This window comes from Denticeps clupeoides, chromosome 14, assembly GCF_900700375.1.
Source record: "Denticeps clupeoides chromosome 14, fDenClu1.1, whole genome shotgun sequence".
In the NCBI taxonomy this organism is placed as follows: Eukaryota; Metazoa; Chordata; class Actinopteri; order Clupeiformes; family Denticipitidae; genus Denticeps; species Denticeps clupeoides.
In genome coordinates, this window is record NC_041720.1 from 1,644,046 (window position 1) to 1,670,801 (window position 26,756).

General features: G+C 47.1%; 2 protein-coding genes across 2 annotated transcripts; both read left to right on the plus strand.

Annotated features, from left to right (window-relative positions):
- Positions 1–1,678: 1,678 nt before the first annotated feature.
- On the plus strand, positions 1,679–3,824 carry LOC114763732 (gap junction epsilon-1 protein-like). Its single transcript, XM_028953484.1, has 3 exons — positions 1,679–1,811; positions 2,830–3,012; positions 3,103–3,824. Exons 1-3 carry the CDS (start codon positions 1,782–1,784, stop codon positions 3,496–3,498), a joined length of 609 nt encoding a protein of 202 aa, XP_028809317.1. The 5' UTR covers positions 1,679–1,781; the 3' UTR covers positions 3,499–3,824.
- Positions 3,825–4,972: 1,148 nt separating this feature from the next.
- vta1 (vesicle (multivesicular body) trafficking 1) lies at positions 4,973–26,618 on the plus strand. Its single transcript, XM_029002813.1, has 8 exons — positions 4,973–5,195; positions 14,928–15,022; positions 18,107–18,234; positions 20,199–20,274; positions 21,469–21,580; positions 23,653–23,826; positions 24,567–24,641; positions 26,009–26,618. The coding sequence occupies exons 1-8, from the start codon at positions 5,105–5,107 to the stop codon at positions 26,152–26,154; spliced, it is 897 nt and encodes a 298-aa protein (XP_028858646.1). The 5' UTR covers positions 4,973–5,104; the 3' UTR covers positions 26,155–26,618.
- The last annotated feature ends 138 nt before the right edge of the window (positions 26,619–26,756 follow it).

The following is a 26,756-nucleotide window of genomic DNA, read 5'->3' on the forward strand; positions in this document are numbered from 1 at the left end:
ACCCTTTATGTCGGACAGAGAGCGCTGTAAACGGGTGGTAGTAGCCTAGCGGGTAACACACTCGCCTGTGATCCAGAAGACCCAGGTTCAAACCCCACTTACTACCATCGTGTCCCCGAGCAGGACACTTAACCCTGAGTGTCTCCAGGGGGGGACTGTCCCTGTAACTACTGACTGTAAGTCGCTCTGGATAAGGGCGCCTGGTAAACGCTGTAAATGTAAATGTCTGCATGAACATACAACGCTGATAACTTGTCAGAACGTCTTCATCGCCTTCTTCATCTTCTTCTTCTTCTTTTGTTTGCATGAAACACGTTGACGCTTGGTGACATAATGAGCGCAGGTGGTCCGGGGCCCCAAAAAGACGGGTGGCCCTCGAGATTCTGTGCGCATCTGACGACCGATGATCCGCACTGGACGTTTAAACCGGGAAAAAGATCGGAAAGGTGGAGTTGGCGCCACCAAACAAGGGACCGTCGACAAATCACTGCCATCTACGTAAAACGTTTACGGACTGCATTCTGATGTGCTGAAATGCTGATGTCACATAATGCAAATAAATCTGCTAATCAAGTGGAGATATTGATTTTAGTTTATTTTTTGAATTTTCTGTGAATTCAGGCAAATCCATTGATCACCTCAAGCATTTGGTGACAAATTAAAATCCCTAGAACAGCCTGCCCTGGAGATGGCCCAGGTTGGGTTTGATGAAAGGACCTCTGAAATCCCTTTTGCCCGGGGATTGAGGGATTTGTGAAGGGAAGATGTTGTTAGGATGAAACATACGGCACGAACAAGACCCAGAACAAGAGTGGAAACGATTTCATGCGTCTCGGTGAGACAGCATTCAGTGAAAAATAAAAACCCAGCGTTGGTCCCCATCGGTCTGATGGCAACGTGTGCACTGCGCACCACGGTGCTTTGGAGACGCTGGTCTGGAGCGAGAGGAGGAAATCCGATAAATACATAATCAGAGAAGTTGAAGAAACAGAGACTCCATGCTGGTTCAGCTCAGGGTTAGGTAAATGGCATTTGACCCCCTTTGATATGTAAATGTTTCCTCAGTGACATCTACTGCTAAATGCAATGTCCCAGCAGGCTTAGGATGAAGTCTGAGGACTTTACTGTCACAAAAGTGTCTTTGATAATTGACAGTATTATCTAAAAGATGCTGTTTTACTGGGACAGTGCCATTCTGTACCTGTACTCGCAGGTTCTTTTTTGTACCATAGTCGTCTGTACCATTTAACATACAATTGTGTACCTGTCATGACTGGAATTTAAAATTATATTTACATCAGCCACTTTGTGGAAAATTGGTCAGATCCACTAGCCATTCTGATTTTGGTGTCCCGGTACGTTTCTGTACATTTTTATTTCGTTTGCTCTTAGTTCACACCAAGAGGAAGACTCTTGATAATAAGAAGCTTTTTTGTATGGCTTTAACAATGCCTTTGTCCCTAGGTAGTTGTCAAAAAAAAATAATATATATATATATTAATATATGCATATTAATTTGTATTTAATAGTTTTATTTAATATGAATTTATTTTTGTCTTGTTTATAAACTATGTATCTATAGATCTATCACGTCAGACAGCGTCATCAGAGACGCTCTTTTTTCAGTTCGATTTGCGTGTGACGAAGCGCCACCAGACCACGTGGTTCTGCCCCGCAGCGGAGTCGCAGCCCGGGCCACCGCGGGCGACCCGACCCGTTCGTGCCTGGAGAAACGTTCCAGGCGGAGGAGCAGCGATCCGACTTCTGAGTGCGAGGGGGGGATGAACAACACTCCGCCTGGACTGCGGTTGGTGTGTGGACTTCCTTTTAATTCGCCATTAATTACACCGTTATTAATCTACATAATGTGCAGGATCCGAGCGGGTTAGAACGTAACTCTGCATTTCATAAAGGTACAAAACCAAATAGCGTATGATTACAGAATAAAAAGTTTTAAAATGTCCTTAAGAAACGTCACTTTTTAAAGCATTGGTGCATTTTGGCATAAAGTAGCATGTTTCTATTTGTTAATATGTCAAGATGTAATATTTATATGACTTTATCTTGTTTTTTGTACGTATATGTGTATATGTTATTTTAAAAACTGTATAGGGTTATTATAGGCCTGCCCTGGTTCTGTTTGTCACGTGTCCACCGTCCCCCCCTCGGCCCATTGTGTTTTACATGCTTTTTCGCTGACTGGGGCATTGCAGACCGGCCACATGCCCCCGCGCTTTTGTTTTTCCCCTTTTCTGTTTCCTTTTTGCGCCGAGTGAGTAAATTGATAAAAGAGAAAAAAATGCCTTGACAAGGGCTTTCCACAGCCGAGGCCGTTAGGACACGCAGGGTCGGGCTATAGGCGGCCTTTGGCCGGTGCCAGCAGACTGGTGCCATGTTGGCCTACAGTCACACTGGGACGGCAGTGGTGAGGTCCTCCCTGACTCTCAGTGAAATGGAACAGAAAACCTTTTTTTTATCACCATGCAAAAGTTTGATTGTCGCGGAGAAATGGTGCCAAGGTTAATACTTTTTCAAGGCCCACGGCCCAAAAAACTAGTTATAATTTCTATACAATATAATGTTTAATCAAGATTCCGTCTATAAATAATAAACGGGTGGGTAGTAGCCAGAAGTCCCAGGTTCAAACCCCACTTACTACCATTGTGTCCCTGAGCAAGACACTTAACCCTGAGTGTCCCCAGGGGGGGACTGTCCCTGTAACTACTGACTGTAAGTCACTCTGGATAAGGGCGCCTGGTAAAATGTAAGTAACCCTCCGTGGCCCGGACCTCAGGGTCCGTGATGAATTTCTCGCTCTTTTTTTCTCAGCTCAGGCCTCCGACAGTGACAGGCCAGTTCCACACGCTGTTCTTCGGCTCCGTGCGCATGTTCTTCCTCGGCGTCCTGGGGTTCGCCGTGTATGGCAATGAGGCCCTGCATTTCAGCTGCGACCCGGACAGGAGGGAGTTAAACCTCTACTGCTACAACCAGTTCAGACCCATAACGCCTCAGGTGACCACACCCGTCGCGACGTGACATTTCCACGGCTCTGCCCGACCATCGTCACCCAGGCTGTTCCTCCTCCTCCTCCTCCTCCTCCAGGTATTCTGGGCGCTGCAGCTGGTAACCGTCTTGGTCCCCGGCGCCGCCTTCCACCTGTACGCCGCCTGCAAGAACATCGACCAGGAGGAGATCCTCCAGCGGGCGGTGTACACCGTGTTCTACATCATCTCGGTGGTGCTGCGCATCATCCTGGAGATCGTCGCGTTCTGGCTGCAGAGCCACCTGTTCGGGTTCCGGGTGCCGGCCCTGTACGCGTGCGACGCCGGCGCCCTGGGCCCGGCCCTCGCCGCCGCCAGGTGCATGGTGCCGGAGCACTTCGAGAAGACCGTCTTCCTCAGCGCCATGTACACCTTCACCGTCATCACCGTGCTCCTCTGCGTGGCCGAGGTTTTCGAGGTACTGCACCGGCGGCTGGGCTACTCAACCAACCAGTGACCAGCACCGGCGAGAAGAACCACGTACCTCCGCGTTTCTCGGCGTCACCACGTCCATTAACGGCGGTCCAACATCCGGACGTCCAAGACATTCATCCAGTTTCAGTGGGCGGGATCCTTTCTTTTTAGCTCCTTTTTATTACCTCTTTCACTTCCTGTGTCTTCAAGGTCCTATCAGGCATCCATCCATCATTTGTAATTATTTCCAGCGAAACGTATCATCTCAGGTACAATACGGCCTTCTGTATATGCGTGTTATACGGTTACTGTGAATTTAGGGTGATTCAGAGCTCTTTTTGACGCCGAGGAGCGCACTGGCAAACAATCGACCTACAACCACACGGCCAGTGTCACGACTGGGGGCGCGCCTGACATCAGGGCTCCAGCCGTGGGGGCAGGAGGGGCTAATTGGGGACGTGGCTGGAGCCGGGTTCGATGTGGACCCTGCGACTTAGGTGTTTTCCGTTGTTTTCACTTCTGGCAATCGCCACACGCCTGTTTTTGGCCCTCGTGCCGGCTTTGTTTCCTTATATTAATAAATCATTGTTACCAGTATGTCCCGCCTCTGCGCTTCATTCCCCCGTCAGCTCGCGGACGCGAGAGCCACGTTTCACGTTGTACGTGCGCAACGGTTCTGTATTGATGAAGTCGTTTAGGGGAAATTAACCGCGGGTTTTTTCTTCTTGCAGAAAGCGGTGATTTTCAATTACATCGCACTCAAGACTTTTGAGCTTCATTTACGTACTTTTTATGACCACCTTACATGCTTTGGAAACAGCTTTGTGTATCATACTTCCTAAGTTGCATTTTATGAAGCTACGTGGTAGGAGCAATTTCCCCCCTTTTTGTAATGGCTCTTTAATCTGTATAATTAAAACCACATTTGTTATTATGTGAGTTATTCACTTGAATCGCTTGTTTGAACTGATCTGTAGCACCTACTGTAAAAATGTATAATTATAAGGTATCATTTCTGTTAAATTTATCTTTATTTTCTTGTATGTTTCTGCAGTCATGACTCCTCCTTCAGAATCAGAATATCTTTATTGTGATTGTAAGAAGTACAACTGAATTAGGTGCCGTCCCTGAGCCGGGGAGGTATCTTAAATGCTGTGTTTAAAAGCTACAACTAGAATATATCCAAAATACAATACATTGTACAACATGATATTTAACATTCTTTAAAGAAAATTGCCCAAAATGTGAATGAGCATTAAAATGCACAACATGTTTTGTATATGTAATAAAGTATTTCAACATTATTTGAAGGCTTCAGAATGTGTGAGATAAAATACAGCTGAAGGTCCAAAGTCTGGCCTAGATATATATAGTAAAAATATTGTAAAAAGGTCTCTTAATTAATCTATTATAAAATGAATGACTTAAAAATAAAAAATAAAATCTTCATTCGTTCCAGGGACAGAAAACGTCCTGCTGTTCCGCCCCAGGCCTCTAGGTGTCACCAGAGCGACTCGCGACGTGACGCGCCCGGGAATGCGGAAGAGAGGCGCGCAACGCGGGTTTGTTTTGCTCCGATGGTGACACCAAAAGCCCCGTTTCCTCCGCCGCAGTGAAAGCTCCAGCCGCAGGCCGAGTACAAGTTCGCCATGGCCGCCCCTGCGCAGCTGAAGGCCATCCAGCACCACCTGAGAACGGCCCAGGAACACGAGAAGAGGGACCCGGTCGTGGCCTACTACTGTGAGTGTGCGCTTTCCGTTGCTAGCATGCTAACGTGCTACAACAACATTTAAACAAGAGAATAAAACGTAATAATTTACAATGACTTAATGTTACGGGTCTTTTCGCGTGTCCCCGATTTTATACAGTGTTTCCATGTTGAGAGACGCTTCTCTTTTGCAGAGTTACAGAGTTATAGTGTAATATATCGTATATATGAGGTGGTGTCCTTATGTGGGCGGTTTAAACTCGAGCTAAATTACGCGATTTTACGAAAACTGGGTCCACGCCCTTTACTTTATTGACCGTAAACTCAGCTGCAGCTTTCCCTCTTATTACTCGGTAAAGTTTTAATCCGAATTGAAGTCCAAAAGTTCAAGACTAAAACCAGCCAATTAACCTGAACCCCCCAATGTTAAATAATGGAATATATGACGATGAATACTGTCGCCTGTAGGCTCCTGTTGGGGTGTTGTGTGTGTGTGTGTGTGTGTATCGCCCGTAGGGTCCTGTTGGGGTGTTTTGTGTGTTTGTGTGTGTGTGTGTGTGTGTCGCCCGTAGGGTCCTGTTGGGGTGTTTTGTGTGTTTGTGTGTGTGTGTGTGTGTCGCCCGTAGCGTCCTGTTGGGGTATTTTGTGTGAGTGTGTGTGTGTGTGTCGCCTGTAGGGTCCTGTTGGGGTGTTTTGTGTGTGTGTGTGTGTGTGTGTGTGTGTGTCGCCTGTAGGGTCCTGTTGGGGTGTTTTGTGTGTGTGTGTGTGTGTGTGTGTGTGTGTGTGTCGCCTGTAGGGTCCTGTTGGGGTGTTTTGTGTGTGTGTGTGTCACCTGTAGGGTCCTGTTGGGGTGTTTTGAGTGTGTGTGTGTGTGTCGCCTGTAGGGTCCTGTTGGGGTGTTTTGTGTGTGTGTGTGTGTCGCCTGTAGGGTCCTGTTGGAGTGTTTTTTGTGTGTCGACCGTAGGGTCCTGTTGGGGTGTGTGTGTGTGTGTGTTTGTGTGTCTGTGTGTGTGTGTGAAATTATATATAAATCTTTTTTTTATTAAAAAATACTAGGGCTGCACGATTTGGGGAAAAAGACATATTGCAATTATTGAGATCAATATTGCGATATGTGATTGCGATATGATAAAGGACACTTGCTTTTATATCAATGAAAAGTCGCTTACAAATGACTAATAGTGAAATGTTCAATTTCAAAGTGAAGCATACAAACTACTTATAACAACTTGAAATGCCCAGTGCTTTCAAAATACAATATTCTACTAAATTAAATAATTCCAAAAAAGTCTTTACTTAAAAAAACATTACTATCGAACTGTAAGGCTAAACAACTGTTTTGATTAAATTTGGCCATTATAAAATCCTGTATTATAGTTCTTACGTTTAACCAAAACGTTGTTTGGAGGCTGACTTGAACACAGGGATGCATAGCTTTGCTAGCTTAGCTAAGGTTATGATTTGTAAACTGAGGTGAATTTCTTTAGGAAACCTTCAAAGTTTGAAAAAAATTAACTTAACAGCTAAGAACAGTCTAAATAGTTAATGCCTACGTTTAGCCAAAACGTTGTTTGTAGGCTGACTTGAACACAGGAATGCATAGCTTCGCTAGCTTAGCCTAGCTAAGCTAAGGTTAAGACTTATAAACGGGATTTTATAATGGCCAAATATATTCAAAACAATTGTCCAGCCTTACCTATGAAATGTATTCCCCTGGGATCTGGTTTGGAGTGTACAGCGGTTTGTACAGCCTCAAGCAGCACAAGAGTGAGGCATTTTTATGCACTTCTCTCCATAGACATGTATATGCTTCACGCCACAGCAGAGCCTATCGCAATATGGCGGCAACGTTGACGTACGTGTACCCATATGTCTGTGAGTCATGAATCTGAGGTCTCCATTGAACCGAATCGAAAGTCATGTGACCAAACACGTCACATTTAAATCGCAGATTTTTGCGTTCATTTAATTGCACAGACTGACATCGCGATTACGATTGTGATTAGATTAATCGTGCAGCACTAAAAAATACTATTAAGTTGTCCAAAATACTATTAAGTTGTAGGGTCCGGGTGAGGGGTGGGGGTGTGTGTGTGTGTCGCCCGTAGGGTCCGGTTGGGGGGTGTGTGTGTCGCCCGTGTGTTGCCATCAGCCGTCATTGTTTATGTGGGTGCCGCTTAACATTGGTTTTTATTTTGCAGACATAGTGCGGACAGCGCAATATCGGAACAATATTTTCCAAGAAGAAGATGTCATTTTCAAGCATCATTGTAAAGATTTATAATTAGACTTGTTTATTATTATTATTTTATGGGTGTTTTTATATCATGAGACATCCGCACTGTGGACGGGCGTAACTGGGATTTTATTCTGTCCCTGATTGTGGAGCCTGTGGTTCTGTGGTTCTGCTTGTTGGTGACAGAAAACAAAAATATTTTTGTCGTGCTTAATATCCTGTCTTAATTTTCCAAGCGCATTTCTAAGTCACTGCAAATTGCAAATGGCATCTGAGAGCGAGCCTCTAGACAAAATGCAATCCATTTCTGATTTGAGCACATATCTCTATCATCAGAAAACTCAGGAATTATTATTAGCAACGCTTTTTGCCGCTAAACCCAAACAAACACGACCCATTTTAAAATGTGGGTTTTAAAGGTCTCATAATTTATTTCCACTTTTATATCGGAGTTAGTTGGTCCCCTAATTCTGTATCTGAAGTCTCTTGGTGGAGAATTTCAGCCACTTTGATCCAGTCCCACGGTGAGATTTCCCAGGACGCGCCGTCTCACCGTCTGTAGCTTTAAATGCTAATGAGGAGGAGAGAGGCGGGACCAGGAGGAGACCATCCACCAACCACAATGTTTGGTGCAGACAGGAAGTTGTGTCTGCGTTTTTAAAGAAAAAATAAAATGAACCAGCTGGTTCTTCAGAGTCTCGCGTGATTGAACTAAAAAAAAAATGAGACACTGCAGCTCAGCATACGGTTCACACAACAAAATGTGTCCTCTGCTTTTGACCCGTCACCATGCCAGGCGCTTTGCTCAGTGGCATCGCGGCGGCTCGAAATTTGAACCGACAACCTTCCTTAACCGCTCCTGCCCCAAAGTGAGCGTCCCGCAAGCCGGATTTTACGTCCAATCACCAAGCGACCTCAATGCTTCACAGCCATGACGCTCAGTGGAGACGGTTTTAGGGGAGGGGCGGGATATTCTCTGGGTGGACAAAGCATGAGACGTCATAAGGGGACAAATTCCAGATGAGCCACCGCTCTCTGGACGGTGAAGCAGAATGACGAAAACTCTCTTTACACCGATCGCCATTTCTAGCCGCTGCAGGACCACAGACAGGCTCGGGGACCTCGTATTAATGTCGTATTAAGTCCCATTTTCATGTCAGGGGACCTTTAATATTAGTGAGGGATCACCTCACTTCTTCAGGGCTGGTGTGACTCTACCCCTGCATCTCTGGTCCCACTCGGTCATGTATTTCGGCTTTTTGAATTTGCCAGCCGACGCACCGCCGGTCCGTAGCCACGCCGATAGCTTCCAGTTACAGCGTTCATGTGGCGTCCCTCATTAAGTCTATCAGGGCTCAAAATCTATAGAAACCGAACGAGAATAGCTGGTGTCTTCCTCTTGTAAGTCGCTTTGGATAAAAGCATCTGCTAAGTAAAGTAGAGTAAAGTAAAGTAAGTCATCACAGATTACTGACACGAACGGTATTTGGCGGGGTTCTGTACGCCAGACAAGCTGCTAAGGGCCACGCTTCCTTTTTCCCCGTTTTAGGGACGTTCACGGCGGCTCCAGGTATTATGGGGAGAACTTCACTATTGGTCTCCTGTTTCTATGACAACGATTGCTGTAAGCTCCTCCGGCGGCGGCCGGCTAACGTCCAGATCCGTCCTGCAGCGTCGCTTTTCATCATGATTGTATAGGCCGTGTGCGTGCATTGTTCTCATTGGTATTTATTTTTGTACTCTGTACAAAATTCGGTATGCCACTGGAGGTCAGCGTAGACGCTGCTTTCGCCGGGTAACGTGACTGGCCGAGGGAGGCAACAGCACAGCCCGGGTTCAAGTTCAAGTCTGTTCTGCACCGTTGTGTCCTGGAACGGCATCTGCTGACTTGGCCATTTCCTTACCTCCTCATGTGGTTATTCATAGATAATAATAATTACAATATTTATACCACCAACAGACCTCAGGACATTAGAATGGATGATAAGTGTTTCGTTTTTTTTTTTGTTTTTTTTTTGTCATTAGTGAGCAGTGTGCGGAGACAGTACCTTCGTCAAGGGGACCTCAGTGGCACCTCGATGGTTACGAGTCAGCTTCCGTACCCGCTAGGCCATCACTGCCTCACTGTTAAATGTTAATTGATCAATACAACAAGAGTATGGGTGGTAGTAGCCTAGCGGGTAACAAACTCGCCTATAAGAAGACCCAGGTTCAAATCCCACTTAACACCATCGTGTCCCTGAGCAAGACACTTAACCCCATTGTGTCTCCAGAGGGGGGACTGTCCCTGTAACTACTGGTTGTACTGCAAGATAGAAACTCCATAGAATTGAGTATTACATATTTTTGTTTCTATATACATTACAGCGCTGCTTGTTCTGTGCATCGAATATTGCGAGCTTTTGCAATAATTTCCACCTTCAGTTCCAGTGCAGTTTTCCACTCTGCATTTCAAAAGAGGGAGAAGAAGACAGTTCTGAAGCCATGAAAGAAACAATTATCCTGAAAAACTGAAGCTGTAGCGCTGCTATAAAAGCTGTGGCAGATGGCCACACGAAATGGCACTTTTCTTTCCCCCTCTTGTGTTTCTGTCTGTCGAATCGGAGAAAGGACGTGCTTTTAAACTGTCTCCTTACATTACCTGTCCCCAGCCCGTCGCGTCGGGTGACATTCCCCTCTGAGGTCCAGATGTTGGCCTAGTTGCAGGCGCGTCACACCCCGCGAGATCACGTGATGTAGATCTCTTATTATGGCCCAGCGGCATGAAGCGCTGACAACGCACAAACTACAGATCCCATAATGCAGCGCTTCAGTTGCCCTGCCGAGTCCAATCTTTACACCGCGGCATAATAATATGTATATATAAAGTGATCTCGCAGGATGTTGCCGGTTCGAATCCTGAACAGGCATGGTGCCACCGAGGTCCCCTTGATGAAGGTACCGTCCCCACACGCTGCTCCCCGGCCGCCTGTCATGGTGCCCACTGCTCGCCAAGGGTGACGGTTAAATACAGAGGACACGTTTCACCGTGTCACCGTGTGCTGTTCTGCAATGTTTCACAGTCACGTCACTTTTATCTTCTCGGCTTTAGAACGCTCTGCTGGTTGACATCAGCGGCTGAGGAGCCACTCCTGGTCGTGCTGGCTGCTGCGTGGGGACGGCCAGGACGCTGTAAGCCTCCTCGCTCGACGTGTTCCTTCTCTCCCGCTCCCTGGACGCCGTCCAGTCTCCCTGTTCGGGCGCCGCTGCATAATGCCGTCCTTGTAGTGGCGAAGGCGGAGCGCGGGTTGGCATTCCTGAATATACAATCCCCCCCTGCATACGCCGGTGAAGCCCTCGGCCATGCCCCCGACTGAAGATCTGGCCGTTGTTGTTCCATCAAAATCCACTGGTTTTTGCCCGTCAACCGAATTGGCTTCCAACCATCACCAGTTGTTAATAGAGTTCGACTCTATTAAACAACCGCATTTATTTCTTAATCACATTACATGTCAATGTCCTTCTGCACACAAGGAAAAACTCCACACAAATGAAGAAAAATTGGAGCGAGAAAAAAGGTGGGAAGGAGTGATAGAGAGAGGGACGCCCTTCCAGGGTAGAGTGCAGGGTCTGTGATGAAAGAAAAATGACCGCTTTACTCGTCCACGTGAAGATCCCCGGAACTGTAGGCGCTACGGTGTCGGTGGCCGAAGCAGAACAACAGAAGTACAATCTCCTTTTTTCCCTCTTCTTGGTTGGCCCACTTCCGCCTGTACCCCACATTTCCTCGTTCAATTGTGCACTGTAAAAATCTTTTTTTGCCTGTGGCCAAAGCCCTTTTCCCCCCCTCGAGCGCAGCGGATTCTGTTTTTTATTCCTTATTATTTTCCCTGGTGCATTATGAATGGCTCCAGTGTTGCATTGTTTCATATGGGGAAAATTTGAATGTTAAGCAGCATGGGCGTCACGGCGTCAACAAAGGAGCACTTTGTGACCGTCCTCTATGATCTTCTCTGACGGCCATCAGATCCCAGCAAATTGGTCCCAGTGGCCGAGGAAGTGGTCCCGTCTTAAAGCAACTGCGCCTGGGACCACTGTACGAAGACGGTACACTGTACGAAGACTGTACTTTTCCAAAGATGGCTTCACTTCATAACGGAGATGATGATGAGGCGCTCAGCAGAATCCCTGCTTGTAATGAAATATGACACAAAACTCTCACTTGATTCAATTACTATTATCGGTGGATATTACATGAATCTGCATAATGTATTATGACTATTATTATTATTATTTGTTAAATGAATTCAATAATTTAATTGTACAATAAAACATAACTGAGATTATTATTACTTTCAAGCACATTTTAACACAAAGCCTAGCAAACTATCCGAAAAAGTAGTGTGAAAGGTCTTATTTATTAAATGCCTCATTATAGAAAAGAAGTTGCAGTTATTGGGGATGACTTTGATCATGGCTCAACCAATCAGCTTGGATATGAATAAGTCATGCTTCTCGTAACGGTGTGTACGTAACACCAATGTTCTTATTGCTTATAACACTTAGCACAATATTTTGATTAATGGTTAACACTTAAAACCAATAAATATTCATAGATTGTTGTTATAATGATTTCTAGATAAATTTTGGGACATTTTGTACGAACATTTTGTTTAGCTTTAGCTTAACCCAAGGTCTCTTGGGGCTTTTATTTTCTGTTGTCATTTGAATGCAGCCGGTGATATGGCAGAGAGTGGAGTTGTTTTCCCCCGGGGCCATTCCTCCACTCTTGTCAGTCCTGAACCTGTGGCCAAAGTTGTTGTTGTTCCCCAGGCCGCCACCATCTTTGGGACACTTGTCATATACACAGCGTAACAAACATCCCCATTTCTCAACTTTCTCACATAGCGTCATATTTAAATTGATTGGTGCACATTCCACAACTCTTCTCAGGGTCAGGATCACTCCAGGTTTCAGTTGATTTGCTTTTGCCGAGATGTCAGATCTTCTCTCTCTTAGACCCTTTAAACCAGCTTTAAATGCCCCTCCATGCATGTTTCTCGCCTCACTCAGCCCTGCCTGGCGATGCTTGATTTTCTCTCGTCCCGTAGGAAGATGTAATTGGCCGCTCATTGTGCTTTACAGCTTAATGGCCTAAAAAATCATTTTGGTGAGTGATTTGAAAGGCAAAAATGTTCCCCCGCCTTACAAATGCTACATGTGACATTTGCAAATCGCACAAAAGTGGATGTGTTTGCGCCATAAAAAGCGAAAGCACCATTGATGCTTTTTTTTTTGTTTGTTTGGTAGAGTATTCATCAAGTTCTGTACGGCATTAAAAGGCACTGTCTCACACTGCAGAAGGGACTTTGACCCACTCCTTCAGATCTCCAGCTCCTCCATGGATTTCTATTGGGTTTTTCTACTGATAGCTCTACACTTGACAAAATCTACCTTTGACATACCACACGATTATTAGTCTTACACAATCCTACACTACCTTTCCAGAGGAGACAGGTACAAAGGTGGACTAGAAGCACGCTGTAGTTTCGCACCTGGTTGAACTTTGTCTGCTGCGCACCGTGGCGTATTTTCGTGCGGGAATGGAGGAAAAGCTGATCTTACCAGTCTCTTGAGAGTCCAGAAATCTACAACACGACATTATCAACCGGGGAAACCACACCTATTTTTTTGGCAACCGGCCAAACGACAAGTGCATCACGTTGAGCTAAACTTGCAAGTTGTTAAGAAGTGAAGTCTTAACACACTAATTTTTTCTACTCGTTGTAGCAAATTAAAGCATCCACATATGTGAAAACATCATGTGTAGTAATGTAGAAAAGTTCTGATGCATTGATGAACATAATCGAGTCGAATTGTGAGACCTGTGAAGGTTCAGACCTCTAACGTCCATCCTCTCCTTAATACGGTACAGTTGTAGTCCCCCCACAGAGCATGACGTTACGCCCCATGCTTCATGGGTGGGATGGTGTTCTTGGGATTGTACTCAGCCTTCTCTTTCCTCATAAAGCAGCGACCGGAGTTCATACCAAAACATTTTATTCTCACCTGACCGTTAGACCTTCTCCTTGCCTCATCGGTATCATACAGATGGCCTTTGAGTTTGGTCATCTTGAGTTTCTTCTATTTTCTAATAATTATGCCAACAGTTGTTTCTTCTCACCAACCTGTTTGCCTGTTGTGCTGTAGCCCGTCCCAGTCTTGTGCAGGTCTACAATTTTATCCCTGGTGTCCTTAGACAGCTCTTTGGTCAGAGTCATAGAGCATAGGAGGGCTTCTTAAAGACCAAATTATTATCAAATGCTTATTTCCTGAAATAAAATACATATTCTTTCAATATTTTCTCTTTCACAGTATCAAATCTTTTTAATTTTCAGCCATGTTTTCTTTTTATTATTTCTACATGGCCATTTGGAAGTGGATCAGCATGAGATCTCACCCTGGTTCTGATGAGGATAACTCGGGGCTAAGTGAGCTTTAAAGCAGGATCTTCTTCTAATTTCCTCTGGGAACGTTGCCATCAGCCTGCATGCGATTGTTAAAGTGTGGGAGGTGAAAGGTGCGATCTTCATTAGCAAAGGACGTCCGCTCGGGGGCCATGCCGACTCGCCTGTCCGCCCCTTCCTGAACGCTCCGTCAGCTTAATGGCCTTGAATGGTCGTCCTGTCTCAGAATTAAGAGCCGTCTGAGGCGCCAGGTGGGAATTCCGAGCCGTTCGTTACTGTTCTGTCGTGTTGTCCGAGCGACAGGAATTTTTTTTTTCCCCATTTCGTGAAGTCTCACTGCTGCATTGTGGGATTGTGAGGGGTTGAAATTGGAGTCGAGTTCAGCTCCTTGGCGGCTGATACGATTAACGGCCAGACAATAGTAACAATGCTAATATTTGCACTACCTTTTTACCTCAAAAGGATCAAATCATTTTTGAGGACATAATCAGAAGGTTGCTGGTTCGAATCCCGATCTGCCAAGGTGCCACTGAGGTGCCACTGAGCAAAGCACCGTCCCCACACACTGCTCCCCGGGCACCTGTCATGGCCGCCCACTGCTCACTCAGGGTGATGGGTTAGATGCAGAGGACAAATTTCACTGTGTGCACTGTGTGCTGTGCTGCTGTGTATCACGTGTGACAATCACTTCACTTTCACTTCACTTGACTTCTATTCTTTTTTTGCCGAGTATTTGCCTGGCCTGTCCACCAGTGAAGGAAAAAAGTGAAAGATCCCAAATCACCATGCCGGTGTTCACGTCCCCTCGGTTGTGTCAGAACGGCACTGCCTCGCGTTGATTAGGTGACTTAAAGGCCCCTCAAAGGCCCATTTGGTGAACCTTGATGCACAGATACACATGGCAGGATTTATTTGTGCGCTGGAATGTTTTAAACATGGCCGTGCCCAGCGAAACTGATTTAAACCTGAAGTTTTTTTTTTTTTTTATATAATCTAATCTGATCGCACATTTCCTGGCCTGCTTCACAGTTGCTTTTCTAACGGTCCTTTTCTTCCCCTCTTCTGTTTATGTGCCCTCGCAGGTCGGCTTTACGCCATGCAGACGGGTATGAAACTGGACAGCAAGACCCCGGAATGTCGGAAGTTCCTTGTCAAACTCATGGATCAGTTGGAATCGGTGAGAGATCTAACCTCCTCTTTCTCCCACCGCGGCGTTGGCTTTATAGAAATGTTTGTGTAATAATGATATTCTATAGAGGGGCAGCATGGGCGTCCTCTATAGAGGAGCATGTTTGACTACATCATTGCATCATGTGGTCAGTCAGGTTAGAATATGGTGGGAAAAGGTGGGAATTTGTCTTCGCAACTTCACCCCCAACCAAGTACTGTGCATACATGAAGGTGGCAAAGTCTGTATTTTAAGTGCCTACTTTATTTATGGTAGTAAGTAAAATTCTAGTAATTTTGATGTAGTAAATGTTTCAATCAACCACAACCAGAAAAGGAAAATGTATCATTTATAGTTTAAAAGCAAATCGTTGAATAGGTTGTCCTTCAGCGTTTTTGTTGGTTCCGGATCCGGCTGCGTGGGACTCTTTGTTGGAGTTCAGGCTGAAAGGGCGATTCAAGCGCAGGCGTGGACGCGTGTCACATCTGTAGCGGTGATTGAGCGTCCGACCTGCGTGTCCAAACACTCCCTTATCTGGACGTGTTGGCCTCCACGCCGGGTGCAAGGACGGGAGCGGGACGCTTTGTTCTGCACGCGTCCCCGTACGCCACTTTAGTGAGCGAGTATTATTTCATTTTTGTAGATTTACAGTAAATACGGTAACTGCACGTCATAAGGAACTGCTCTGCCTTTAGGTCTGGTGTGTGTGTGTGTGTGTGTGTGTGTGTGTGCGCCCTTGTTTGTCCTCTTTGCCCAATGTTTGCACTTGCAGATGAGGGGCGATTTGTGTGCGTCTCTGCCCTCTTCTGAATTAGAAACGGACAAATGTCCCCTCGCACGTCTGTTGCGTAAGAAACATTATTCACAATCTGTCCGGGGGACCGAGCGACTGATTTAAAAAAAAAAAAAAAATCTATTAATAATTTTAAGATTACACAAATATATTTGTGCAAGTGGCGAACACAACCCATGAAATGGAGGCTTTTTTTGGCCTCTCAGGAAGCAGCCACTGAGTTACAGTTCGCGTTTATGCCGACGGATTTTTATAGACCAATTAAGGGGAACTCAAGAGACCCCCGAGTCCAGCTTTTACTGTAACGGTCCTGCCATTCATTAAATGTCATAGCAACAGGAAGCCGACGGGCGCATCCGGCTGAAAGGTCTTCGAAACGGGGCAGGTCGGGGTTAACGTGACCTTCGCACTTTCGGTGCCGAGTCGCTTTTACGCCTGTATCAGCAAGAAACGCCGCTGAAAGCTTCAACTCTTTCAAAACCACTTTTTTTTTTTTTTTTTTTAACATGCATATAGTTTTTGTGCCTCTCAGGTCAAACGTTTTTGAAACGCTCAAAGTTGCGTCACAGCCGTTCATTACTACAAGTGGACGAGTGCATCTGGACCATTACAGCCCGAACTCTGCCCCCCGCGGCTCCCTGTCGGGGTTAAACCTGCCTCGCTTCTGCTTCTGTAGGAGTTTAATAGGTCTGCTCCGCGTCCTTCGTAATTAACGGCACTAGACGAACGCACAAGAGCAGTTCCTTCTTCTCCAATTTAGTTTTTCTTTTGAATGCGCCATTGCAGAAAACTTGTCTCAGAAACTAAGGAGCAGAATAACATCGTCAGAAAGTTCATTTTGTTGTCAGACTTTTAATCAGGAAGATGATACCTCTGTAAGTGCAACATTCACAATGCAAGGCATTTCCCACCTTTACAAATGACAGAAATGACGTTCGTTTTAGCCCGGTTTCCGCAGATCCCTAAAGTCCTAAATTAGATTTTTTACTAAATTAAGGCCTTAAATATCAGTAAAAGTGGCTAGTAATCCTTAGAGAGCCCACTGACTTTGGTCTAGCGGGTGCCACTGAGGTGCCCCAGGGGCCTTTCAGCGCTGCCCACTGCTCACTGGGGGTGATGGGTTAAAATCACTCAAAGGCAATTTGGAAGGGAAAATAAATATATCAAATAATAGCGTATTACCCAAGATAAAATGCAATTAATATTCAGAACGTGATGTACAGGTAATTTACTCACGCCGTGGCGTAAAATATTGCGCGACAGCCCTGTGTAACGCAATTAGATTTAAAGTTTGAAAAAACGTTCATCAATTTTTTTTTGTCTGTCACTTGTGATTGTGATTATATTGATACTGTATAGTGCATCCATAAATGTGTTGTCTCTCGAGCATGTAGAATGGCGATGTTGTAGACTGCCGCGGCACGTCGATGGCCAATTGTGTGTTCTGAGGTTCTCTTAAGCAAATCGAGACGATCCTGAGTAAAGTCGGAAGACCCAAACAAAACGACTTGGTTGTACTTTAAGGGTTACGCAATCCCTGCCTTGTTCCGCGTAGCGTTTGGGCGCTTCACCGTGTCCTCGCCTTCGACCTCGGCAGCGTTTTTGAAGCACAAGCGGCGCCCTGTGCCGCGTACGGCCCGGGGTTTCATTAAAAAATGCGAACAGTGAGCCCATTCAGCCGGCCCCGGGGTCCACCTGCCGAAATGTAACCAAGTATTATTTGCTTTACTGATTTTACAAGGAAACCCGAGGCGGCCCACCAGACCCGAACATCTCGCCGAGAGCTCCTCGCTCCGCTGCAGTGGACTGGTGGAGTGTGCAGGGTTTTTTTTTTTTTTTTTTTTTTTTTTTTTTGGGTGTCTTCCACCGCAAACAGTCCTCCGGTAACTTGGTGCCTAGTGGCAGAGCAAAGGTCAATTATGGGCATGAGAACGTGAGAACGGCCTTCGTATCTCCTCATTTGGTGGTGGTTCTGGAAACCAGAACCCTCATCCACAAGCGCCTGGAGCCTGTACATCAGGGTGTTATTGATTATGCGGGCGACCCTCAGAAGGCACCCAGTGCGCCCAAATCCATCGATCTCAAGGGTGCCGCGGAGCGCAGGCGAAGGGAATCGGTGGGTCACCGTGGAAATCATGCGGCGGCGGTTCATCGTCATTTTAACGGCTCGCATTGTTATTCATTTCACATTTATTCTGTATTCCGAGGCTTCTGCAGTTTTTTTTTTTTTTTTTTTTTTGGGCATAGTTAATATACTTTTTTTAAACTGCTTTTACCACCGGCCTCGGCCCCTTTTGCAGATGAAGAAGGAGCTGAGCGACAACGACTCCATCTCGCAGGAGCTCGTGGGCAACGCCCACATCGAGAACTACGCCTTGAAGATGTTCCTGTACGCCGACAACGAAGACCGGTCGGAGCGCTTCCACAAGTAAGCAGAGGACTGACGGTGAAAATGCCTTGATAGACGTCCGAGTCGTTCACTTTAATGTAATTATGGGTAATTATGATTGTTTCGTGGTATTTTGCTTTCTTTGCGCTTAAATTGTTGTTTGAATTTCAATGAACAAATGCCACCTTTTTTTTTTCTTTTTTTTTATGCCCCGATTTCCAGTGTGTTACCTCAATATAAACCGAAATTTTATGACTCAGTCCAGCCAGAACCTCGACTTCAACGCCAATGACATTTCCACGCCGGTTCCACTACGTCAGCCCTGCCCGATCACCGCCTCCCCTCGCCGAACCGTGACGCCAAATAATCGGCAAGCTGCCCTCGCACATGAAGGCCGGCTAGCGGCGGCTAAAATTAGCCACAAAGGCCTTTCTGTGCGAGGGTATTGCCCGGGAGAGGGATTAGCCAGGTGTAGCGTTACCCGGCCCGCCGCCATAATGGGAGTGTTGTGGGCCGCCGACGTCAGCCGGCCAGAGTCGGGGACCTCCCGCGCTCGCCGTCTTCCAGGGATTTCTGGAATGGCGCGGTCTCCGTGAGTAGACAAAAACCACGGGCCAGGCGTTTTCAAAATGGCATTCGTGCGCCGAGCGTTTCCTTGGCCGAGCGGCAGGAAAAAGCAACATGTGACTTTTATTTGATCCTGTTTAAGAACATCTCGCTTAAATTCGTGTCCTTCGCGTGCAGGAAAGACAGCTGGTCCGACTTCTTCAAAAATTCCTGCCAAGGGACTTATTTGCACCACCACCATAAAGCATATGTGTATTTTATATAAAACGCCAATACAGTGAACCAATGGTATCACAATTCTAATAAAAGATTTTTACTGTTTTTTTTAACAATGCAAAAAAGTAGTATAATTCTACTACATTATTATTATTGACGCCATCTGAACGATTGGCATCTTTAATGAAAACGAGGACCCGCTTCCCCGTGGTTCTGACCGTACGCGTGCCAACCGCCAGTATCCGCCGTTCGCTCCGCTTCAGTCGCCGTTCGCCTCAAGCCCGCCTTCGCGGGCGCGTTTTATTGCTCGGCGCACAATATTCCGTTTGTGCGACGTGTTCTGCACACCTAGCCAGTTCCAGCTCCACTGACCCGCGGTTTTATTGGCCCACTTTTATTTCCCGGAATACGACGACGTCACGTATTGGTACGACATGGTAGGCTAATACCATGCGCTGGTAGTAGCCTAGCGGGTAACACACTCGACTATGAACCAGAGGACCCGGGTTCAAACCCCACTTACTACCATCATGTCCCTGAGCAAGACACTTAACCCTGAGTGTCTCCAGGGGGGAACTGTCCCTGTAACTACTGACTGTAAGTCGCTCTGGATAAGGGCGTCTGGTAAATGCCGTAAATGTAATGATGTAAATGACTGGAACGTTGAGCGGCGAAAAGGAGTTTTCAACTTCGTGCGATCGATTATTGATGTTTCCAGTGACCTCGTCCACGTTCCGAGTTGAAAAACAAAGGCCCTGTTCACACTTCACGATTACGGGAAGCGAAGGTAGCGTTCCTAGCCTGCGCGGGGGGGGATAAAACAACACGCCCGGCCACGATTTACGAGAAACAAAACCTGTACAAACAGACGGAACGTTTCGCGGAGCGTCGAGGGCGGAGTCCGCGCCTCGAACACGAAACTTTCTCTCGCTTGATATTTTTTTGGGGAAAAAAAAAACCCGTCGCCCCAGAGGCCTTTCATGGTTGGCGAGGTCCCGCGTGACACGTCGCCCCCTCTTTAAGGCCGCCGGAAAGCCGGGGCTTTTGGGGGGTATTACTGTTCCCGCGAGCAGCAGGGGGCGGTCTGCTTTTTTACGACGTGTTTCTCGCTCCCGTCGCGATCTCAGGTACTTTTATCACGTCCACGTGCGCTCCTGTTTACGCCCCGGCGGACTCCTCCCACCCGAAGTGACGCTTGTGCTGTGTCCCCCCCCCCGCAGGAACATGATCAAGTCGTTCTACACGGCCAGCCTGCTGTTCGACGTGCTCACGGTGTTTGGCGAACTGTCGGACGAGGTAAGTCGCCAGGCCCCTTCGGGACCGGGCTCTCCCACCCCCGTCCCCCGCCCCCCCCGCCCCCCTCTGTAACACATCTGACAGCGTTTACGTTGGGTCCTGCGGCGCAGCACGTTTCCAAAGGGCCTCCAGAAATTGGATCCTCGTGCTCATCCTCCGGCAGACGTGACACGGAGGCGAACGGGGGAAAGCGGGACGATTCAGCGGTGGACGTGGGGGGGGAACAGGCAGAGCTTGCCTGGAAACTGCGCGTCACGCTGGCCCCCCGACGTTCCCTCGCTCCCTCCCAGATGGCTCCTGCTCTGCCGAGAAAAGTGACCCGTGTCACCGGAACGGACAATGTTTCATTGAGTCGCCCGCTGTCCCTCCGGGGAGGCCATTTCCCTACTCTAGACGCCTCATTGGGCAGATTTCTAGCACTCCGCCTTCCCACAATGGGCCCACTGAATAGCCCCCTTACAAGCAAGACGCGCCACAAAGGATCCGGCCATATTGGATTACTGGTAGAAAGGGGACGTTTCAGCCGCTAAACTTCTTCTTTCTTCCCTTCATCTCGCACTCTCTCTTGCGAGGATGAATGGAATGGACGGGGAAAGGAAACGCACGGTCGTATTCCGCCAAGTGCTTTTCGGTGCCACCACGGCCACCGGCGGCCATTAACTTGTCCTGTAGATGAGCGATTATTGCAATGCTAATATTTGGTCTTGTGCAGCAATTCATCGAGACCTGAAATGCCGGAGAGTTGCGGCTGAGGAGCGAGGTTCTTGTAGGTGCTCGCTGCACTTAATTGTGACTAATTCTTATGGCATACTGCATTATTAACACAGGAATTAAAACGGAGTGCAAATTGCTTACTTTCTCAGTGGGAATTTCCAACGTCTCATACGGTGGTCCCATCACGTGAGATCTTTAAATGGCCAAAGCCTCTTTCACACGCGTCAAAGAGTTTAACTGTGCGTTGGTGGCCGGTTTTAGTCATGACCGATCGCTCTTCAATCGATTCATAGCAATAATTATTGTCATTCCAGCACTTTCCGTGGCGTGCGGAAGGGCCGCAGTGTCAATATTTGGGAACGTGATGCGTCGCTGGCCGACTCGCCATTCGGCTGCGGGCGCCTGTCAGCCCCTAATCTCTGCTCTCCTTTGTGTTGGCCGGGGGCCGCGTTAATTGCTCCGCCTTATCTTCATCTCTAGAACGTCCAGCACAGGAAGTACGCGAGGTGGAAGGCGACCTACATCCACAACTGCATGAAGAACGGCGAAACGCCTCAGGCCGGCCCGATCGGAATGGAGGGGGAAATGTATGGTAGGTGCTGATACAATATCTGGAGTTTGAAAGCCACTTCCTGCTGCCCCGGCATCGCCGTGCAAAGGTTAGCACATTGTGAGCCCTTATCGGCTCTGCTGCCATCGCTGGGTCTTTACGGACCTTCTAATGATGTGAAGGCGGTTGACCGCTGGCCCAGGCGGCGCGGCAGTTCGGGAAGCGATGCTGATGCGGTTAATGACGATGTCGTATCGATAGACGTCCGTTTGATCATGTAACTTAATCGCTTTTTCTACCATTCGTCAACACTTGTTCCAAAGAAGGGGCGCTTTCAGTCCCAATGTGATTCGCTGAGCCAGGTGGACTTGTAATATTAGCGATTCATCGTTGTTTTTAATTCTCGGTGCATGGAATGAATAATAATTCAGGTTTACGTTTTATATACTTGGGTGCGACGAGCAGAAGAAGTGGACGCAACGCAGGCACAGGCACCTCGCTCCGATTAGATCACTCCAGTCCGCGGGTCGCGCGCCGAACATCTGCCGGGCGTGTTGTGGTTAACCCCCGACCCCGGCACGTCGGAAGTCGGCACGTCATCGCCGGGCTCGTCCCCGGGGACGCAGACACGCATCTGACACAAAAAACGCAATGCACCCCGTTTCCCCGTGCGACTTGGACAGGCGTCGTTTCGCCGAAGTATGAAACCCCGACGTGCCTAATTGGAGGGACCGGTGACGGCACGCCAGGACCGGGATCTTGTCGTCATATCTGCGAGCTTGGCCAAGTCTGTCAGGCCCGATCTCTCCGGGGTCCTTTACGGGAAAAAGCAGAACTGTTCCAGCATTACTTTCACCGCAGTCGGCCTGAAATCCGATATAAAGTGACGTGATTGTCACTTGTGATACACAGCAGCACAGCACACGGTGCACACAGTGAAATTTGTCCTCTGCATTTAACCCATCACCCTGAGTGAGCAGTGGGCGGCCATGACAGGCGCCCGGGGAGCAGCGTGTGGGGACGGTGCTTTGCTCAGTGGCACCTCGGCAGATCGGGATTCGAACCGGCAACGTCATGCGTTTCATATGTTTGAAATGACTTCGCCCCACCCTTGTTATTTCACCTTGCGGGGTTTTGGAAACGAGGCGCTGAGACTGCCAGACAAATGCCGAAATGGCCGGGTTCTGTGCCAGTTTTCCTTTTCCCACGTTCAGCCGATGCGAGCGGACATAATGTACTTATTGTAACAGAACACCTTTTCTAAATGAAACGAATGAAAGACCGCCATGTCGCTTTCCTTGGACCACTTGACGGCGGTCCAGGAACAAGGAGCAGGATAAAAGTCCATTAATAGACTTGTAGGGAGTCATCAAAGCAGTAAAAAAGGACTACGTTTTAGCCATTGCGTCCATGTTTCATCTATTTATTTTACTCCCAACGTCCCTACGTCAGAATGAAAATGCTATTGTGCAACTTTAAATAAAAGATATATATATATATTATTATTATTTTTTTATTTTATTTTTTTTGCAACTCTTCAAATTTGCCGAGCTTTTAAGCGCATCGTGCCAGCGCGACCTCCCCTCGCGCTGCAACTTGCAGTCCGGGCATGGAGAGGCTGACTCACTTCTCCTCCAGCGGCGTCCCGGCTCCATCATAATTAGCGATCTGCTTCGCTGGAACGCAATTTAAAAACCACATTTCTGAAAATGTGCGTACCCTGGCCAGGTGTGGTGCACCGTGAAGCTGGTCTGCCACGGAATTGGTTTGTTTCATATGAGAGGGCGGCCTATTTTAGTTAAAGTTAAAGTGTTAAAGTGTTAAAGTGAAGTGATTGTCACATGTGATACACAGCAGCACAGCACACGGTGCACACAGTGAAATCTCTCCTCTGCATTTAACCATCACCCTTGGTGAGTAGTGGGCGGCCATGACAGGCGCCCGGGGAGCAGCGTGTGGGGACGGTGCTTTGCTCAGTGGCACCTGGGCGGATCGGGGTTCGAACCAGCAACCTTCTGATTACGGGGCCGCTTCCTTAACCGCTAGGCCTTTAGCCTGTGAAGGTCCCTGCTGGACCCAGCTTGACTCGCTGCTGTTCCCTTGTTCACCCGCAGACGACGAGTTCGGGATGGAAGGCGGGGCGTCCTCTCAGGTCCAGCCCCAGCCCTCCGTCCATGGGAAGGACCAGGGACCGGGCTCTGCTCCGCCCTCGGGCTTCAACAACATCCAGATTCCGCCTGGCGCTCACGCTCCGGCCAACACCCCCGCGGAGATTCCTCCTCACGCAGGTACCGCGCGTTGCCACCTGATCCCGGGAGACAAATTCCATTTTATCCTACATTTAATATACTGTGATTTCAGTGATCAACATTTTAAAAAGTAATTTTGTGTGTAATGAGAATATTTGAAGGTTGGGCTGCTATTTTTGGCAAAAAAATTAAAAAACTATCGTGACCATTTTGGCCTGAATTTTAGTCACAATAATTTAAAACGATTAGATACTCTGTGAACTTACAAACATATTTATTGAATCAGACTTGAGCCATTTTAACATTTTTCATTTAGTACATCACATTAAAACACAGAATTTATCATATGTGGGCTGTGACAAAACAAGTAATTACAGTATTTATCACTCTTATGTTATCTAAATGAACCGAATCGCTCTTCTTGCTCTCGTCGTAATGAGAAGCCCGTCACAAAACAAGAGTCTGCTGTCTAATAGATTTTTTTGGCGGTTTGATTGTTATTGTGAACCTCGTGAACCCATTAACTCCTAAAAATGGGTTTCTCCTCCGTGGCCCCTCCGGGTTTCCGGCGTTCCCAGCTCTACCTTCATAAAGACCAGAGAGCACCTCTGATAAGCGGCCTGCTATCCCTCTGTGTTTACGGAGCTGGCCTCCAGACGCGGAGGAAATGACTAATCCTCAAGGAGGGGCTCCAGACCCCCGACTCGTAACGTACCGTAGCGTCGGTAGACCTGTGTGTTTATTTAATTTATTTTTTGGGGGGGGTTGTGTCGCTGTAGATCACAGTAAACCGGTACCTGCTCCCAGAGCGATGCCTGCCGTGGACCCGTCTCTTCTGAACGCCAACCAGGAGGGTAAGACCCCGCCCATCCCAGAAGAACACACCCCGTTACCACAAAACCCCATGCAGGGAGATGCATGCGGCCTGGGAATGTCTCCGCTCTGAAATGGGGCATAAAGAGGGGCTGGGGGGGAAAATGGAACCCTGATGTTTACCCCCCAAAAAAAATAAAATTGCGGCCAAAGCTGGAATACTCTCCAACTCTGCAAGATGAAAAGACAACCATTGGGTTGATAATCGAGGTTTCGCTTTAATGCAACTTAAATAGATATTAATTAGCAGTGGGTATGTTCACATCATTATGAATCATTCTGTTAACTTGTTAGAGCGAACTCTTTACTCAGTATACGTATGAAAAAGTTACATTTTACATTCACGCTCTAGACAAAAAAAGTGCAATATTGCAGATGGTGCCAAATACGATATTTTGTAAAAAGGGTTTTCCGATTATCTTATTTTCATGCCAACATGGCTTTATGTGAATGAAAAAGTAATATTTTACATTCACGCTCTAGACAAAAAAAACTGCGCTATTGTAAGTGGTGCCAAGAACGATCTTTTGTAAGTAGGGTTTTTCGATTGTCTATTTTCATGCCAATATGAAATTATATAAATGAAAAAAGTCATATTTTACATTCATGCTCTGTACTTAAAAACTGCACTACTGTAGATGGTGCCAAGTACGATATTTTGTAAAAAGGGTTTTTTCGATTTATCTTATTTTCATGCCAAAATGGCATTATATGAATGAGGAAAAGTAGTTAAGCAGACCATGCGGGTGGTCTATTCCCAGGCAGGATCTCCCATATCAGGATGGCATGCATAAACGTTCTGAAAATATTCCAACCCAGAATGAACACGGCGTCCGTTGCGGTAGTTTTATGTTTTTCTCACAACCCACAGCTACAGAGCTTGCTTGTGGCATCTGGTTTAAGTTAGCGTACGTGTGGAGAACGTGGCGAAACCCTGTCATTTGACTTGGTCGGTGGCAAAGAGGTGTCCCGTCTAGCGAGGGGCTCGGCGCGATTCCCTCGCCACAACGGCGGTCTTGGAAAAGCGGTGGAGATGAAATATTATTTTCCAATTAAGAAGCGTTTATCAGTTGGTCTGATACATTTGGGCTTTTACGGTTTGGCGCACGGCCTGTGAAATAGTTCGTTCGACCTACTCGCTCCAAAGGGAGATGAACGTGGAGGCGCTGGTCTAGACAGATCCTCAAATTCCGTTGACATACGCAGAACGTGTTTTCTGTTAAGATTAGACGGAACTGGAGAGTCGCTCTGGCTCCGGCTCAGGCAAACAGTGACCTAATAGGGTGGAGTCGCGAAAACCACCGATACGGTCCCGATGTCACCGATGCTCTTCTCTCGGGCTCCGCAGGTGACGTCAGGCTCACGCCGGAGGACTTCACCCGGGCTCAGAAGTACTGCAAGTACGCGGGCAGCGCCCTCCAGTACGAAGACGTCGGCACCGCCGTCCAGAACCTGCAGAAGGCCCTCAAGCTGCTCACCACCGGCAAAGAATGAGACCCTGAGCCCCTCGGCCGAGTAGAACCCCGAATCAACAAGGACGTCTGTTCCCGCTTCCGTACACGGTTCCTTTTTTCTAGAACGTGCGTTAGGGCTAGCTAGCCGAGTAACAACTTACAATTTCACGTACACGGCTCTTCCCGACCGCTTCACGTTTCCCCGCCTCATCCTTTTCTTTTGTGCTCTGATTGTCGAGTCGAAAACGGAATCACTTTTGTCGGACGAAGTTTCGGGGGAAAATTTTAGAGGTGTGAGGGTTTTTTTTTTATTTTTTATTTTTGTGCAAAACAATTAAAAGCAAAATCAACGTGTGTGCTGGATGAAAGCGAATGCAATGTTCCTTCTGTAGTCTGTCTGACATGATGCAATTTAAAATGCATTTTTTATTTTTTTTATTTTTATTTATAGTCATATTTGTTGGGTTTTAACTTTATAAATCAGAAAGAACATTTTTAATGCAAGCCTTGTGTGTGTGTGTGTGTCTTTTTGTGCCTTTTTCTTCCATGTTGTATGTTTACATTTTTCCTTTATCATCAAAAGAAATGCCAAACGTGCCAAAATCACGCAATCACGTTGCACAGATGGCTTTGGGTATTCAA

Coding starts and splice junctions, on each gene's coding strand:
- vta1 (XM_029002813.1), top strand. CDS start 5,105: ATGGCCGCCCCTGCGCAGCTGAAGGCCATCCAGCACCACCTGAGAACG. Junction 5,196..14,927: donor CCCGGTCGTGGCCTACTACT/GTGAGTGTGCGC, acceptor GTGCCCTCGCAG/GTCGGCTTTACGCCATGCAG. Junction 15,023..18,106: donor TCATGGATCAGTTGGAATCG/GTGAGAGATCTA, acceptor CCCCTTTTGCAG/ATGAAGAAGGAGCTGAGCGA.
- LOC114763732 (XM_028953484.1), top strand. CDS start 1,782: ATGAACAACACTCCGCCTGGACTGCGGTTG. Junction 1,812..2,829: donor CTCCGCCTGGACTGCGGTTG/GTGTGTGGACTT, acceptor TTTTTTTCTCAG/CTCAGGCCTCCGACAGTGAC. Junction 3,013..3,102: donor TCAGACCCATAACGCCTCAG/GTGACCACACCC, acceptor CTCCTCCTCCAG/GTATTCTGGGCGCTGCAGCT.